Source organism: Apodemus sylvaticus, chromosome 10, assembly GCF_947179515.1.
Source record: "Apodemus sylvaticus chromosome 10, mApoSyl1.1, whole genome shotgun sequence".
Taxonomy (NCBI): Eukaryota; Metazoa; Chordata; class Mammalia; order Rodentia; family Muridae; genus Apodemus; species Apodemus sylvaticus.
In genome coordinates, this window is record NC_067481.1 from 28,930,131 (window position 1) to 28,944,505 (window position 14,375).

Genomic DNA, 14,375 nt, shown 5'->3' on the forward strand with positions numbered 1-14,375 from the left:
AGGCTCCCTCCCAGGGGAGTCCCAAAGACCCAAGAGGCCAATAGGAAAGTGGGTTCGGTCTGGACAGTCGTCTGATTGGCCCCAGCCTTCGGGAGCGAACCCAGGGGCAAGAGGAGGGTAGAAAGGCGGTCCTGGTTTTGGGGTGGGAACCGGATTCCAGCTGTAGTTCTCTTCCCCCGTCCCCCCTCCCGCACTGGCACGGCTGCTGACCAATGGAAGGGCGGCTCTGGACCGGTGACGCACGGCGATTGGCTGTGAGATTGGCTGGGGAAAGGCGGGGCCGAGGCTTGAAGTTGGAGTGAGGGATCCAGCTGTGGTGTGCGCCGGGCTCCTCGCCGCCGCTTTCGCTCGTTCTCTCGCTCCGCGTCTCGGCCGGAGGAGGAGGCAGTGGCGCCGGCGACAGCTACGGCAAACGGCAGCCAGGGCGGCCGCGGCGGCGGCGGCGACATCTCCGCCTCCACCCCCGCCCGGGACGGCCCCCCACGGTCTCCCCGCCCCTCCCGGTCCTCTAGCCCGCCGCGGGGCGGAGGAAGGAGCCGGCCCCCACCCCCTCCAAACCCACCCCCAAAGAGATCCCTCCTCCCCTCCCCCCCCCCCCGCCGTCTCTGGCGCGGAGCCGGGACGATGCTGACCCCTTAGATCCTGCTCCAGCTGCGCCGAGGGAAGAGGGGGCGTCCCTCCCCGGACCCCCGCCCTCCACCGGGTGGCCCCTTTTTTTCCTCCTCCTCTCGGGGGCTGCTTCACCGAAGGTAGCGCCTATTCGGGCAACCGGAGCCTGGGCGCGAAGCGAAGAAGCCGGAACAAAGTGAGGGGAAGCCGGCCGGCTAGTCGGGGAGACCCCGGGAACCCAGGGGAAGCGGGACTCTCGCCAGGCGGGGCTTCCCTGCGACCCGAAGCCCCGCGGGCAGCATGCCCCTGAGGGCAGGGGGAGCTGAGCTGAACTGGCCCTCCTGGGGGCTCAGCAAGCTCTCTAGAGCTCCCCATATGCTCCCCCACCGGGGTCCCCCGGTTGCGTGAGGACACCTCCTCTGAGGGGCTCCACTCGCCCCTCTTCGGACCCCCCGGGGCCCCGGCTGGCCAGAGGATGGACGAGGAGGAGGATGGAGCGGGCGCCGAGGAGTCGGGACAGCCCCGGAGCTTCACGCAGCTCAACGACCTGTCCGGGGCCGGGGGCCAGCAGGGGCCGGGGTCGACGGAAAAGGACCCAGGCAGCGCGGACTCCGAGGCGGAGGGGCTGCCGTACCCGGCGCTGGCCCCGGTGGTTTTCTTCTACTTGAGCCAGGACAGCCGCCCGCGGAGCTGGTGTCTCCGCACGGTCTGTAACCCATATCCTTCGGGGCACCGCGATGGGCCGGACTAGGGGGTCCACAGGGGGGCGGGCCGTGTTGCCAGAGGGGACGGAAAGCCAGGTGAGTTGGAGAAGTGAGCCTGGGCTGTGAACAGTTGAGTGGGGGACTGTTAAGGAGGGGAGGGGGCGTCCGAGTAGAAGCGGAGACTGGTGGGTACCCCAGACGAGCCCCACCTCCGAATACACACACCTCAGTCTTCCTTGGGCGGGGGTGAGGGATGGAGGGTTGAAATCCAAGCTAGGAAAAGAGAGGAGAGGTGACCCTCTGGTAAGCAGCTGGATGCTCTACAGATGTGGGCAGAGGAGGGTCGTCACCCTCCAGATGTGTGCAGCTTCGGGAGCCTGGGCTTTCTACTCCGTCAGCCCGCCCGCCGCGGGTTAGCGAGCTGGGTTTGGTTTTCGAGTTTGGGGGCAGGGGTGGAGAGGAAGCTGCGGGGACGGAGGAGGGGAGACCGCAATCTCCTGGGGTTTCCTTATGCCCCCGCCCCAAAGTTTGCGGCGGATTCTAGGGTCCAGTCCCCCGACCTAGTCCTTAAGGCTGAGGTTTTTACTGACCTAGCGGGAAACGGGGGTGGGGGCAGGTCCTGTCCCCCCAACACCCTCCCAATCCGCGGGTTGGAGGCACAACAAGGAGATTTCGGCGGCGGCTGATGTCAGGGGTGCAGAATGAGAACAAGATGTGGTGAAGGGGGAGCTGTCTGCCCCCAGAGCTGGACCGGAGCCCCTTTCAGAGAGAGCCCAATGCGGCCAGCGCCCTCCCCACCTCAATTCTTTATCTGATGTTGAGTGCTAAGGTTGGGTTGGGGAGTTTTGTGCTGGTTTTTTTCTAATGGGGGGGGGGGACTGACAAAAGCTCCGGCCAGTGGGGGATGGGATTAAGCTCGTCCACACTACGCCTCCCCTTTCACAAATCAGAGTGTTCCGGCTGATGGCAGACCAGGTATGGGAAACCGCAGTCGTCTGAAAGTGTTGGGGGGGGGGGGGACCAGGAGACTGCCAGTGTGTTCATTAAAGAGGTCTGAGGTCGAGCTCCCCAAGCCTACTCTGTGGATGCGTTTGGGGAGCGCATGCCCAGCATTCCAGGCAGATGAATTTTGATCCTCACCCTCACCTCTGCTTAGCCTGGCTTGGTCAGGGAACCCCTGGTCCTCTAAAACCCTTAGCACAAAGCACTCACTGGTTTGACTGACGCCCATCTCTGGGGTACCGCAAAGGTGGGGGCTGGCTGTACGGCTCTCCCAGTAACCGGCAGCCTCTTCTGATTCTCTTCTTCTAGCCCAGAGATTCTCTGGGAGTCAGACTGGGAGACCCCAGGTTTACCCTGTAGCTCCTGAGAGCCCAAGTCTGGCTCTGCGTTGGAGCACAGGGGCAGCAGAAAGCGTGATGCCGCCCTCTGCGGCCGCTGCCTCTAGTGCGCAAAGCAGGATATAAGCTGAGTCCCCCCACCCCTGCTCTATACTCCGAGAGCCTTTGAGAAGCTCCCCTCATAAGCCCTCTCAATCCCTTGCCCCTTCCTCCCTTTCTCTCTGAACCGAAGAAAGGAGAGGAGGGGCTCTGAGGACTGTGGTCTCCCTAACTGATATCTTGAGTGATGAGCCTCCATCCCAAGGTCTCCTTCTCTGTGGTAGAGATGGAGAGGAGTTAAGAAGCCCTCATCCCCACTCCTAACCACATTATGAATGGTAAACCCCCAGAAGTTCCTCTCTTCTCTTTCTCAGGAGTACCAGGGGTGACTGGAACATCTTGTTACCTCTCCCTTCAAATACCCCCAAAAAACCGACCTTTTGGCAAGCGTCTCTGCCCACCTGCCCAATCTCCAGGTGGAGGATCTGGAGGTACTTTCCTGGAAGGAAATAAGTGACCAGGCTTGCAAGAGGGAAAAGAGGTGACAGTTTAGTATTAATCTTGAGATTAGGGGAGCAGGCCCAATCTGGGGAGTCATATGTAGTCTTGGTGTGTAGCACCTATGTCCCTAGATCTAGACTAGCTGGCTGAATATGCTGAGAACAATTTCTTGGTAAAGGGGGCTGCCTGGACTTTTACCCCCATTTCCCTATCCGACCCAAGTCACAAGGACGAGTGTATTTCCACGGCTAGAGGAGGACTCTGAACTCTCCGCCTTAACCCTCTCCTTTCTCTCTTTTTGGTATCTGCAAGGAGTCCCCAATGTAGGTCATGAAGACATTGGTCCTGAGGGACCTGACAGGCTTCCCCTCTTCAGTTAACCGGAGCAAGTTAGCCTTTTTCTCGACCTACTCTTGGTCCCTTCCTCTTGCAGCCTCACTAAAAGACCAGATTTCCTAGAGTGGAGATCTAGGTGTAGGTAGGAAGTGTGTGTGTGATTTCCTAGAGTGGAGATGTAGGTGTAGGTAGGAAGTGTGTGTGTGTGTGTGTGTGTGTGTGTGTGTGGTGGAGGGAGGAAGGAGGAAGGACACAAAAGTATATGTTCCTGTACTGGGGACATGGGCCCAACCAACTCCCTGGCAGGCCACTGCTTCCCAGGTTACAGGGGAACACTGGCCTTTGCAGTGTGTTTCTTACAGTGTGAGGGCGTGCGTTTCCCCTCCCGGGAAGGAGTTCCTGAGCGTTCCCTCTCGGGCTGTTGTGTCACATCTGGAAGTTTGTGTAGGAGTTTCTCCAAGCTCAGAGTCCAGCACAGCTTTTTCTCATTTGGAAATCACAGGCTGGCATTTGGGATGGAGGAGTGGGAGGGGGGCCAGAGAAGGAGAGGGGAGGCTGCCAGGAGTTGAGGGGAGGGGGGGGGAGGCCTGAGAGACAGGAGTCCTAATGGCTTCCAGAAGTGAATGTGAGTGTGGAGCTGTGCGCCACTGTGTGTGTCCAAGTGTGTGTCTCTAGAAGGGAGGAGGCCCTAGGAATTTCTGTAGTCTTCCTTGCCATTGTCCCAGTGCCCCAAGGCTTCCGATTCATCCCAAGGGAGGATTCTCCATTGGGTCCTCAGGGGATGAGGGCGGGGAGACAGAGAGAGAGAGAGAGAGAGAGAGAGAGAGAGAGAGAGAGAGAGAGAGAGCACATAAGGGGGTTGCTTGAATCTCATATGTTCCCTCGTTCCATTTCCAAACCCTAGACCATCCAGAGAAGATTCTGGGGAGAAGAGCTGTGGCAGAGAACTGAGTGGAACTGGGGTGGGGGCAGAGGATCTTGGGTAATCTGTCCCAGATTCTCCTTTCTTCTGGGTCATATAGACTCCTCTGCATGTACTCTGTTCCACTGCTGGGGGACTCCCCATCACCCCTAGTGCCAGTTGGAGCCATTCCTGGGATTACCCCTCCACCCTGGCCCCCCTTCTGCTGCTCCCGCCCCAGCTCTCACCCCGCCCAGCCTGCTTTAGCTGGGATGGCGACAGACACACTGCTCACACACACTCGCACGCGCGCATACACACACACACACACACACCAGTCACAGAGTTTGAATCAGATTTCTGGCCTATTTCCCCTCCCAAAGATTCCAGTGGCCCTCTCTCATGTGTCTCTGTGTCTCCTGTCTCTGTCTCTGGGTGGGGCTGGCTGCCTTTCGGGCAGGCTTCAGTTTTCAGTTTAGTTGGAAACCTCTCTCCGCACACACCCACACACCGGAGCTGGGGGCTCATGGGGGAACAGGGTTGTTAGCAGGATGGGGCCATTGTTGGGGATTCCCCTTTTCCGAAGAAAAATAAATGAGCAAGGGCCATCAAACCGAATCCCTGAATTATCTTCCACCCTAGGAAGCATTGGCTCCCATAGACTGCCAACCTCTCGGTGGGATGGGTGAAGCAAGAACCTGTGTCCCATCCCCCAACTCTTACTAGAAGGCCAGAATTCCTGGTTCCAGGCCAATTTCCTCCTCAGTGTTCCTTAGTCTCACATTTCCAGACTTCTGGGAGGGAGAGAGGCAGCTAGAAATCCTGCTTGCTGTCTGGGTTCACACCCTGGGCCCAGGGCCTGAGATCTCTAGTTAGCAATAATCTAAGCAAAAGCCCTATCTAGATAAAAACCTATGAAGAACACCCATTTGTGGATATAACATGCTCTATTTCCCTCTCCCAGGAAAGAGAGGAGGGGGAGGGATGGTGGAGAGGTCTGCTTTTGCCATTCTCTTTCTCTGCTTTGGATGGTGGGTTGTGGGGAGGAGAAAGATCCTCCCCTCTCCTGCCCCCACCCTTTGGGATCCACTCCAGCCCGGACAGTCACCATAGCAACAGTAGGCATGTGACCGCACAGGTCTCTCATAGTCACTATGGCAACCAGTGTCCCCCGTTCCCTTGGTTACCATGGGGATCTGTCACATGGTTCCCCCCCCCAACCTGATAACCTGTGGGTCTCCCTGCTTCTCTTTCCTTGCATAAGGACAAGAGAGCAGTCTGGGCAAGGGGAGAGAATGTGTAAGGGGGTGGGGGGGTGTCTCTTCAGTTACCATGGCAACAAATCCACACCACCTGGTGACACATTCTCTTGTTGTTATGGCAACAGAAGAACATCACACAATGACATACTGCCATGTTGCCAAGGAAACAAGCCCTGCCCTGAGAAGGGTGAAAGACCCCCCCCCTTAGATATTCCTCTACTCAGATTGTTCTAGATTTGCCTGTCGTTTTATATTTATCTTCAGTGAAGGGAAGCCAGAGTGCAAGGGCTATGCCTGGGTGCAGGCTGGATTGCCAAGGGGCCCGGAGGAGGGGATTTTGGTTAAGAGCCTGATATGGGGTTGTCTGGGGGCAGATTCTAACTATCAGCGGCCCCAGACTGAGTCTGTCTGGGACAGAAGAGGAACCCATTCCTCCATAGGTCAAGTCTGTTCCTCCTTACGTCTCTTGTCATGAATTTGTCACCGTTCGGGGAACCATCAGGAAACCATGAATGGGGAGGCACATCTGGCTTCTAGTTAGGCAGATGACTGACTGATAGACACAGTGGCTCATTCATTCATTCTTGCTGGGCGCTGATCATTTGCTCTGAACTGCATATTGCAGTGGGCTTTGTGGTGTGGTGCTTTTAAGGATGTCGCAGAGCCAAGCACATGGATGACTTAATTAGATAGGGTCACTGCCATTGGATGTCCAAATAGATACCTGGAGCTCTTCTCCCTGACACTGTTCTCAAGGGTCCCTCCTAAGCCCAGTCTGTCCTGCAGAGGAGAATGAGCTAGCCTGGGGGAAAACATACCAGTTATTAAGGGTAATTGTGTCCTTTCCTTTCCAAGTGGTGGCTTCCTCCCTTTCCCCCTTTTCCAGAGTGACCCCTGGCTGACCCCCATTCTGGAGAGAGATCTATCCGCTATGCTCAGGGCTACAGTCAGGAAAACAGCCCCGTAGAAACACTTTCATTTACCCCTCTCACCTACTAAGCGACCTTAAACCTAGGATTTTATTTTATTTTTTGACTCCTTTTTTCCCCTTTTGGTTCTTTGAAGACAGCGTTGTGCCCTGGCTGTCCTGGAACTCGCTCTGTAGACCAGGATGGATTTGAACGCTGAGATCTGCCTGCCTCTCAGGTGCTGGGATTAAAGGTGTGCACCCACCATACTCTCTTTCTTTTAAGGGATGGATATTAGGAAAACTGAAACATCTTAGGACTTCTAGGGTGCTAGGCATGGGTGACAACAATGATGTGCACCCAAGAGAAAAGAGCCTGGCTAGAAAGAATGGGGGAGTCTGTCAGGGTTGGAGACTCAGCACAGAGGTGGGGTATGATGAAGGCCGGCTGGGAGGCTGAGTTTGATCCTCTGAACCTCTCTGATCATCTTCTCAGGCCTGATAAAAGCATTCCCACTCTAGAAGCAAGGCTAAGACAGGAAAGGCCCACGGGCTCCAGGCCCTGAGTAAGCCGGCAGGGAAGCCAACAGGCAGCCATAACCCCCCCCCCTTCCCCCTTCTTTTCTAGACTCTCCTTGTCTCTGATTTCTTTGCTCTTTCTGCCTCACTCCCCCCCACCCCACCCCACCCCACCCCCGTGAGAGGAAACTAGGCTGTCTGGTTGTATATCTGTGGGTCCAGAGTCCAGAGCCTTCTTTATCCAGAGGGGATCTTGTATATTCTCATGCCAATGGGCTGAAGGTCAGCCACTCAACAGGACTCATGTAGAAAGGCTCAGGATTTAGAAAGAATTCCCTCTACTCCTAGCTGCTTGGGTTGAGAAGGTACAAGAGATGTGGTGGCAGCCTGGCCTCATGCATGGCACTACTGCCCACTCTGCATAGCTGAAGCTTGTACCCAGCGTAGGCCCTGGCATGGGAAGTAGTTTTGATCCAAAAGGCATGGATGTGACTACAGGCTGAGGACTTTAAGAAGCCAGGGAGCGGGATGGGATGGGGAGGGGGGGTTGAAGGTGTCGGCTCTCTCTCCTGGTGCCAAGGCTCTCACGAGTCCCTGCCTGCCTGAGTATTTGTAGTGCAGGGAAGGCGACAGTAGGCCACGAGCTTGGAAGCCTCGGTCTCGTCCTGGCGTCTTGAGCAACTCTGGCACATGACTTGGCTTCAGCTCTCTGGGTCTTGCTGTCCTTGGGTTGCGGGGAACTAGAATGATCCACCCTGGATGCTTCACGGGGCTGTTGTGAGCAGCCTTCGGAGTCGTCGTGGCATTGTGCGAAAGTGCGTGGTAAACTGTAAGGCAGGCTTAATCCGACTGTAGGTTTGTGTAACACATTCGCATACATTATCTCGCTTGCTTCTCACATCTATCCGGTGAGTGAGGAGGATGAGATTCACAGCAAACTCACGGAGCCTGGCATTTCCACACGCACGATCGATGCTATTCCCTACACAGCTTGTGCAAATAGCCAGGGTAGTCATGCCTTTCTCTACCTTACAAATGAGGAAGACTGACCTGACCGGATCGGGGAGATGAAAGACCTTCCGTCTCACCTCTTGTGTTTCCAAAGTCTCTGGGGCCATTAATTGACAGGTAGCAAGCATTGGGTAAGCTGTGGGAGGCTCCTGTCAGCTCTGGATAGCTGTTTCCTTGACACCTGATAACGTGGTTCGAGCGGGTCAGCATGCTGGTAATTCTTCTCAACTGTGTGACTCTGGGTATGTTCAGGCCGTGTGAGGACATTGCCTGTGACTCCCAGCGCTGCCGGATTCTGCAGGTGAGTGTGTGTGTGTGTGTGTGTATTAGTGGTCTTTGTATCTTTTTTTTTAAAGATTTATTTATTTATTATATGTAAGTACACTGTAACTGTCTTCAGATACCAGAAGAGGATGTCAGATCTCTTTACAGATGGTTGTGAGCCACCATGTGGGTGCTGGGATTTGAACTCATGACCTTCAGAAGAGCAGTCAGTGCTCTTATCTACTGAGCCATCTCTCCAGCCCGGTCTTTGTATCTTAATACCCTGAACTCTGTTCTACCAGATCCAACTGGTGGGCTCTAGGTGGGGTGGGTGTGTCCCCCAATCTCCTCCATTTCTTCAGCCCCTCCTTTCCACCTTAGGCCTTCGATGACTTCATCTTTGCCTTCTTTGCTGTGGAAATGGTGGTGAAGATGGTGGCCTTGGGCATCTTTGGGAAGAAATGTTATCTGGGAGACACTTGGAACCGGCTTGACTTTTTCATCGTCATTGCGGGGTGAGGGCTTGGGCTAGGGCGGGAGAGTAATGGGCAGATCTCCTGCCTCTCTGGCTGTCCACTCAGCCAAGGCTGCATGCTTCCAGTGCTCTGGCCTGTCCTCTCAATCTCACAGTCTTCCTTTTGGGTCTGAGGAGACTGTCATTGCTTGGTGGGGGGTGTCCCTGCCCCCTAGACAGAGAGCTGATCTTCAGCCTCCTTTGGTAGAGAAGAGGGGAGAGCCCTAGGTCATTCTGTCACCTCACAGCAGGATTCCTCACTGGCCCCTTTCACATGGAGTTGGCCTCAGACTCAAAGGGCCTCCTTCCTGGCCCCTCCCCACAGGATGCTGGAGTATTCGCTGGACCTGCAGAACGTCAACTTCTCCGCAGTCAGGACAGTCCGTGTGCTGCGACCGCTCAGGGCCATTAACCGGGTGCCCAGTGAGTGACCCCTGAGCCCTCACCCCTGGACAGAGGGCCCTCAGAGGAAATGTGGCACAGGCATCATGACCTGACCATTTGAAGTTGAGACAGAGAAGGGCTCAGTAGGGACCCAGTCAGAGCCCCTAGCCCTGGTGGTATCACTAGCAAAGCTCCCTGGGAAAAATCTCCATTCCCACTCAATTCAGCCGGGCTTTAGACAGAATCTTAGAAACACCTCAGATGACCCCTTTCTGGGGGAATAAAAGAGGATGGGGACCAGTGGAGGACTGTCAGACCCACAGGAGGGGACACAAAGTGCTAGTGGTCCTCTCTCAAGACAAGGCCACTCCCCGCCTTTCCCTCCCTCCGGCCCTGGTTGCATTCCCCCACCCCCACCCCCCACCCCTTTCCAACTCTTGCAGTGACTGCTGGGACCATTATCTAAATTAAACCGCATTGGTTTCTGGAGCCAGCAAAGGTTTGGCAGCTCCAGTTCCCTTGCTGTTCTGCCCCTCCTCCTTCTCAGGCCCCCTTTGCAATTCCTCAACCTATACATGATGAGTCCCCACTGGGCCTCAGGAGGGGGCATTGTGCCTGACTTTATGCCTGACGCTGCAGTAGCTGTGTGTGTGTGTGTGTGTGTGTGTGTGTGTGTGTGGTGTTGCAGTTATCTCTGGGAGGGCAGAACTGCTGAGTGAGTCTGGGGTGGGGCATGAAGCTTGGTGCTAACCTAATAGATATCCCGGAAAGGGGCGTGGCTGGCCTCCTCTCCCAGGTGACAGCTACAGATTTATAGACCTCAGACTAACCACTGCTGTAATTCCCTTAATGCAAGGCCTGAGGACTTGATCTCAGTTGGAGCTCTGAGGAGCTGATGCGGGGTTGGTGGGGGAGAGAACTGAGGGAAGTGAGGACTGACTACAGCAAGGTAGCTGTAGCCATCAGGAAGGTTAATCAGTTGCCGGTTTGCTGTTGTTTAGAACCTTTGCTCTGGAGAGAGCAGGGCCCACCCAGGGTACTTTGGGGGTCAAGTGGGCCACTAGAGATCCATCAGTCTGACAAGGACTTGGGAGCTCTGAGTCTTCTGAAGGCTAGGTCAAGTATTTGGGCTGTTGGGTCCTAGACCTGGGGTGAGGAAGGTGAGTGGGTCTTTAACAGAGCTTTTTTGAGGGGTGGGGTGGGGTATGTAGTGGTTTTGACCCTGGAGGGAGGAAATACTTCCAAAAAGATAGATAGAGTTATGTCTCTTCAGACCCTGATTTCGAGATCAGGACCAGCAGGAAAAAAGACACAGAGAACACAGATGCAGGGCGAGGGGCTAGTGGTGGGCTGGCTCAGAGACCTGGTGAAGTCATCTTGTCGGCCTCAAGCCTGTCTCTAGGTCTGGCTTAGCTCCCCCAGTGACCCTCTGGGGCCACCATTTAGGAAGGTCAGGTGACTGTGTCTGGTGAAAGAAGGAAGTGGGAGGTGTGTGTGTGTGTGTGTGTGTGTGTGCCAGTGCCTTGGGGAGCAGGATTTGGAAGCACAAAAACCTAAATTTAAGTCCTGGCGCCTACATTTAGCAGCTCCCATCCCGAGCTACTCGCGTCACTTCTGTGAGCCTCAGACTTCTCATCTGTAAATTGGGGGCGATATCATCAGCCCCATGGTGACACGGGGAGAGTGAGATGGGACTCAGAACTTAGAAAGGGCTTTGGAAACCACCACAGTTTCTCCAGACAGGTGGTGGTACCACACAGCAATAAGTATGGATGGAACAGTATGGGCCTTCAAGGGCTGCCTGGGAGAGTTAGGGGAGACTTGCAGGCACCCCTAACTGCCAGTCTCCCCTCCAGCTTAAAATGGTCCTTCACATCATCCACAGTGGACCCTCCTGGGGAAGACTGCCAGCTTTTATCACTGGGCCTAGCTGGGTCGCACTGGAACCCCCAGCATGGCTCTTCTGCCCCACAGGCATGCGCATCCTGGTCACTTTACTGCTGGATACCTTGCCTATGCTGGGCAATGTCCTGCTGCTCTGTTTCTTCGTCTTTTTCATCTTTGGCATTGTCGGTGTCCAGCTGTGGGCAGGGCTGCTCCGAAACCGATGCTTCCTCCCGGAGAATTTCAGCCTGTGAGTGGTGGAGCTGGTGGGTGAGGGATTGGGGAGCTGTGGACCCCTCTTAGTCCCTGGCTTCCTGTTGTCATGGATATAGGTGGTCTCATATCTGATATTTGGCTCTCAACCTAGTTACACATTGGAACAACTTGGGGGCATTTTAAAACAGGTACCCCTTCCAGAGATTCCCATCGCATCAGACCTGGGTTCAATTCAGATTTAGGTATTTAAAAAGCTCTCCCAGAAGCCAGCCACAAGGTACACAGCTTTTATCTCAGAACTCTGGAGACAGAGTTGGGTGGATCTCTGTGGGTTATAGACTGGCTTAGTTTACATAGGTCAGGGCCAGCTAAGGATATATAGTGAGACCGAGAGAGAGAGAGAGAGAGAGAGAGAGAGAGAGAGAGAGAGAGAGAGAGAGAGAGAATCAGACTCTGTGAGGGCTGGGGATGTAGCTCAGTTGGTAAGGTGCTTACCTAGTACACATGAAGCCCTGAGTTTGACCCCTGCATGATATAAACTGGGCACTGTGGTTCTGGAGACCCAGAAGGCAAAGCCAGGAGGATCAGAAATTCACAATCATTTGGCTGTATAGAGTTTGAGGCCAGCCGGGAAATACATGAGACTACCTGGCCAAGATGAAAACGGGGGATGGAAAATCAAATTCTCCTGTGATTTTGACTTGCAACAAAGTTGGAAAACTACCTCCCTAGAATTGCGGACCACTGGACTCTGGAGCTCCTGAGCAAGCCCTCCTGTCCTCCCAGTGCTCCTATCCCTACCCACAAACCTCTGCTCTGCCTAATCCCTTCTCCCTTGGTAGGTCTGGCCTATTATCCTCTGTGTGCCTCGGTGCAGCCACAACAGCTTTTTCTTCCTTGGCTTCTCAGTGGAGGATCCTATTCCACGGCCTTCTCTCTGTCTCCCCCCCCCCTGCAGCCCCCTGAGTGTGGACTTGGAGCCTTATTACCAGACAGAGAATGAAGATGAGAGCCCCTTCATCTGCTCTCAGCCTCGGGAGAATGGCATGAGATCCTGCAGAAGTGTGCCCACACTGCGTGGGGAAGGCGGTGGTGGCCCACCCTGCGGTCTGGACTATGAGGCGTATAACAGTTCCAGCAACACCACCTGTGTCAACTGGAACCAGTACTATACCAACTGCTCTGCAGGCGAGCACAACCCTTTCAAAGGCGCCATCAACTTTGACAACATTGGCTATGCCTGGATCGCCATCTTCCAGGTGGGGCCACACGGGCCCTGGGACGTTGCCCAGAACAGACACAGGACACTGCACAACTTGGGAGTGCTCATCCTCGGGGTTAGGGTGGTGGCTAGGGTAGTGGAACAGACGGGGAGGAGGCTTCGGTGATGCCAGCCAGAGTCAGCCGTCTCTCTTGCCTCCACAGGTCATCACACTGGAGGGCTGGGTCGACATCATGTACTTTGTGATGGACGCTCATTCCTTCTACAACTTCATCTACTTCATTCTCCTCATCATCGTGAGTGACTCCTCCAGCCCTCATGGGAGTGGGGCAGTCATGGGGACATGGGTGGAGGCAGAGAATAGATGGGAAGTTCCTAGGTCACAAGTCCCCTAGGGGTGGCAGCATCTGCCACACTGTGGGAAGGACGACTGGTGAGTCAGGAGAAATGCAAGACCAAAAGCCAGACTCCACCACCTGCTACTGTTAGGACCTTAGGCAGGCCATCCTCTTTGAGGCCCCATTCCCACTCAAGGCCTCAGATTCTTCACCGGTAAAGTGAGGAGGAAGGGTTCTGAACCCCAATGCTATCCTCACCTTCCCTAGGGGTGCTCGGAAATGGCCAAATATAGTTCTGCCTTTGTGAGCCCCAGGGGAGCACTGCCAGCATTTGGTTGGAAAAGAGAAAGATGTTCGACATCCTGAAACGCTTACAAGCAAAAAATCATGTACCCCCAAATTCTAATCAGTATTGAGAAATACTGAGAGATCGCTCATTCCTTCCAGCTCTGAAATTCCAGGGCTTTGTGGAGGCAGAAGACAGGCCAAAGCAGCATCGTTTAATCATTTTAATCACTACCAGTCATAGTAGATGCTTTCATGGCTACCACTTACAGCTGATATTTATTGAGCACTTACTGTGTGCCAGCTGCTGCTCTCTGCACTTCCTGGGGGCGGGGCATTTCAGCCTCACCATGATCTGGTTGCCACCTTCGTTTATTTTTCAAGCAAAGAAAAGCACTTCTCTCATTTATCTGCCGCCACCATGTGCCTTGTCTAAGCTGTGCATCAGCCTTGCCAGGAAGGGTTGTCAACGCTGGCGTGGCTGTTCTTCCTTATACACTCCTGTGAGGTGGGGGCTTCAAGGACTCTGGCTGCTAAATGAGAACTCAGAGCTCCAGCGGGTTGGCCACTGGTCCAAGATTATGTAGGCGGTCGGGTTAGAGTTGAGATGTCAGCTCCAGGTTACCAACTCTAAATCCATATCACCAAGAGGCCAATGAAGAGCCAGGTGGAGGGTCAGATACGGAGAGAAAGAGATTAAGAATGAACTTAAGATCATGCAGGACCTGGGACAAGCTTCAGAGAGCTGAGGACAGAGTGAGGTTACTTCTGGGGACAGTGACAGCCTGTAGGCTCTGAGAAAAGGCAACTCCCTAGATGACCACAACTTTCCCTGGTATGAAAGCATGACCAGGCTTGAGCAAAGCTTGGCTGGGGACCTGTACCATCCCTGACCATTACCACAAGGGTGAAGCAGGTACTTCAGGCAAGCAAATTGTTCATCATCTGAAAGATTGTGGCTGTCCTCAGGAGTGCTTGTGTTGGGGAGGGGTAGACAGGGACATCAGGGGCCTAGTTTCCACCCTCCCACACACCTCCTGAAAATTCTTCCCAAACAGCTCTCTGGAATCACACTAGTGAAGCTAATTATCATAATTACTAGGACATGAACTCCGGGGGGGGGAGGGAGGAGGGGGCGT

At 54.7% G+C, this 14,375-nt stretch overlaps 1 protein-coding gene across 3 annotated transcripts in view; it reads left to right on the forward strand.

The window, feature by feature from the left end:
- Positions 1 to 674: 674 nt before the first annotated feature.
- The window catches only part of Cacna1g (calcium voltage-gated channel subunit alpha1 G), a 64,933-nt gene continuing 51,232 nt past the window's right edge, over positions 675 to 14,375 (forward strand). For all 3 annotated transcript variants that reach the window (XM_052194906.1, XM_052194904.1, XM_052194907.1), the window contains exons 1-7: positions 675 to 1,326; positions 8,319 to 8,430; positions 8,775 to 8,908; positions 9,233 to 9,330; positions 11,266 to 11,425; positions 12,350 to 12,650; positions 12,817 to 12,909. In XM_052194906.1, the coding sequence (XP_052050866.1) occupies positions 1,085 to 1,326; positions 8,319 to 8,430; positions 8,775 to 8,908; positions 9,233 to 9,330; positions 11,266 to 11,425; positions 12,350 to 12,650; positions 12,817 to 12,909 (1,140 nt within the window). In that variant the 5' untranslated portion in view covers positions 675 to 1,084. The remainder of the gene's footprint in view (positions 1,327 to 8,318; positions 8,431 to 8,774; positions 8,909 to 9,232; positions 9,331 to 11,265; positions 11,426 to 12,349; positions 12,651 to 12,816; positions 12,910 to 14,375) is intronic.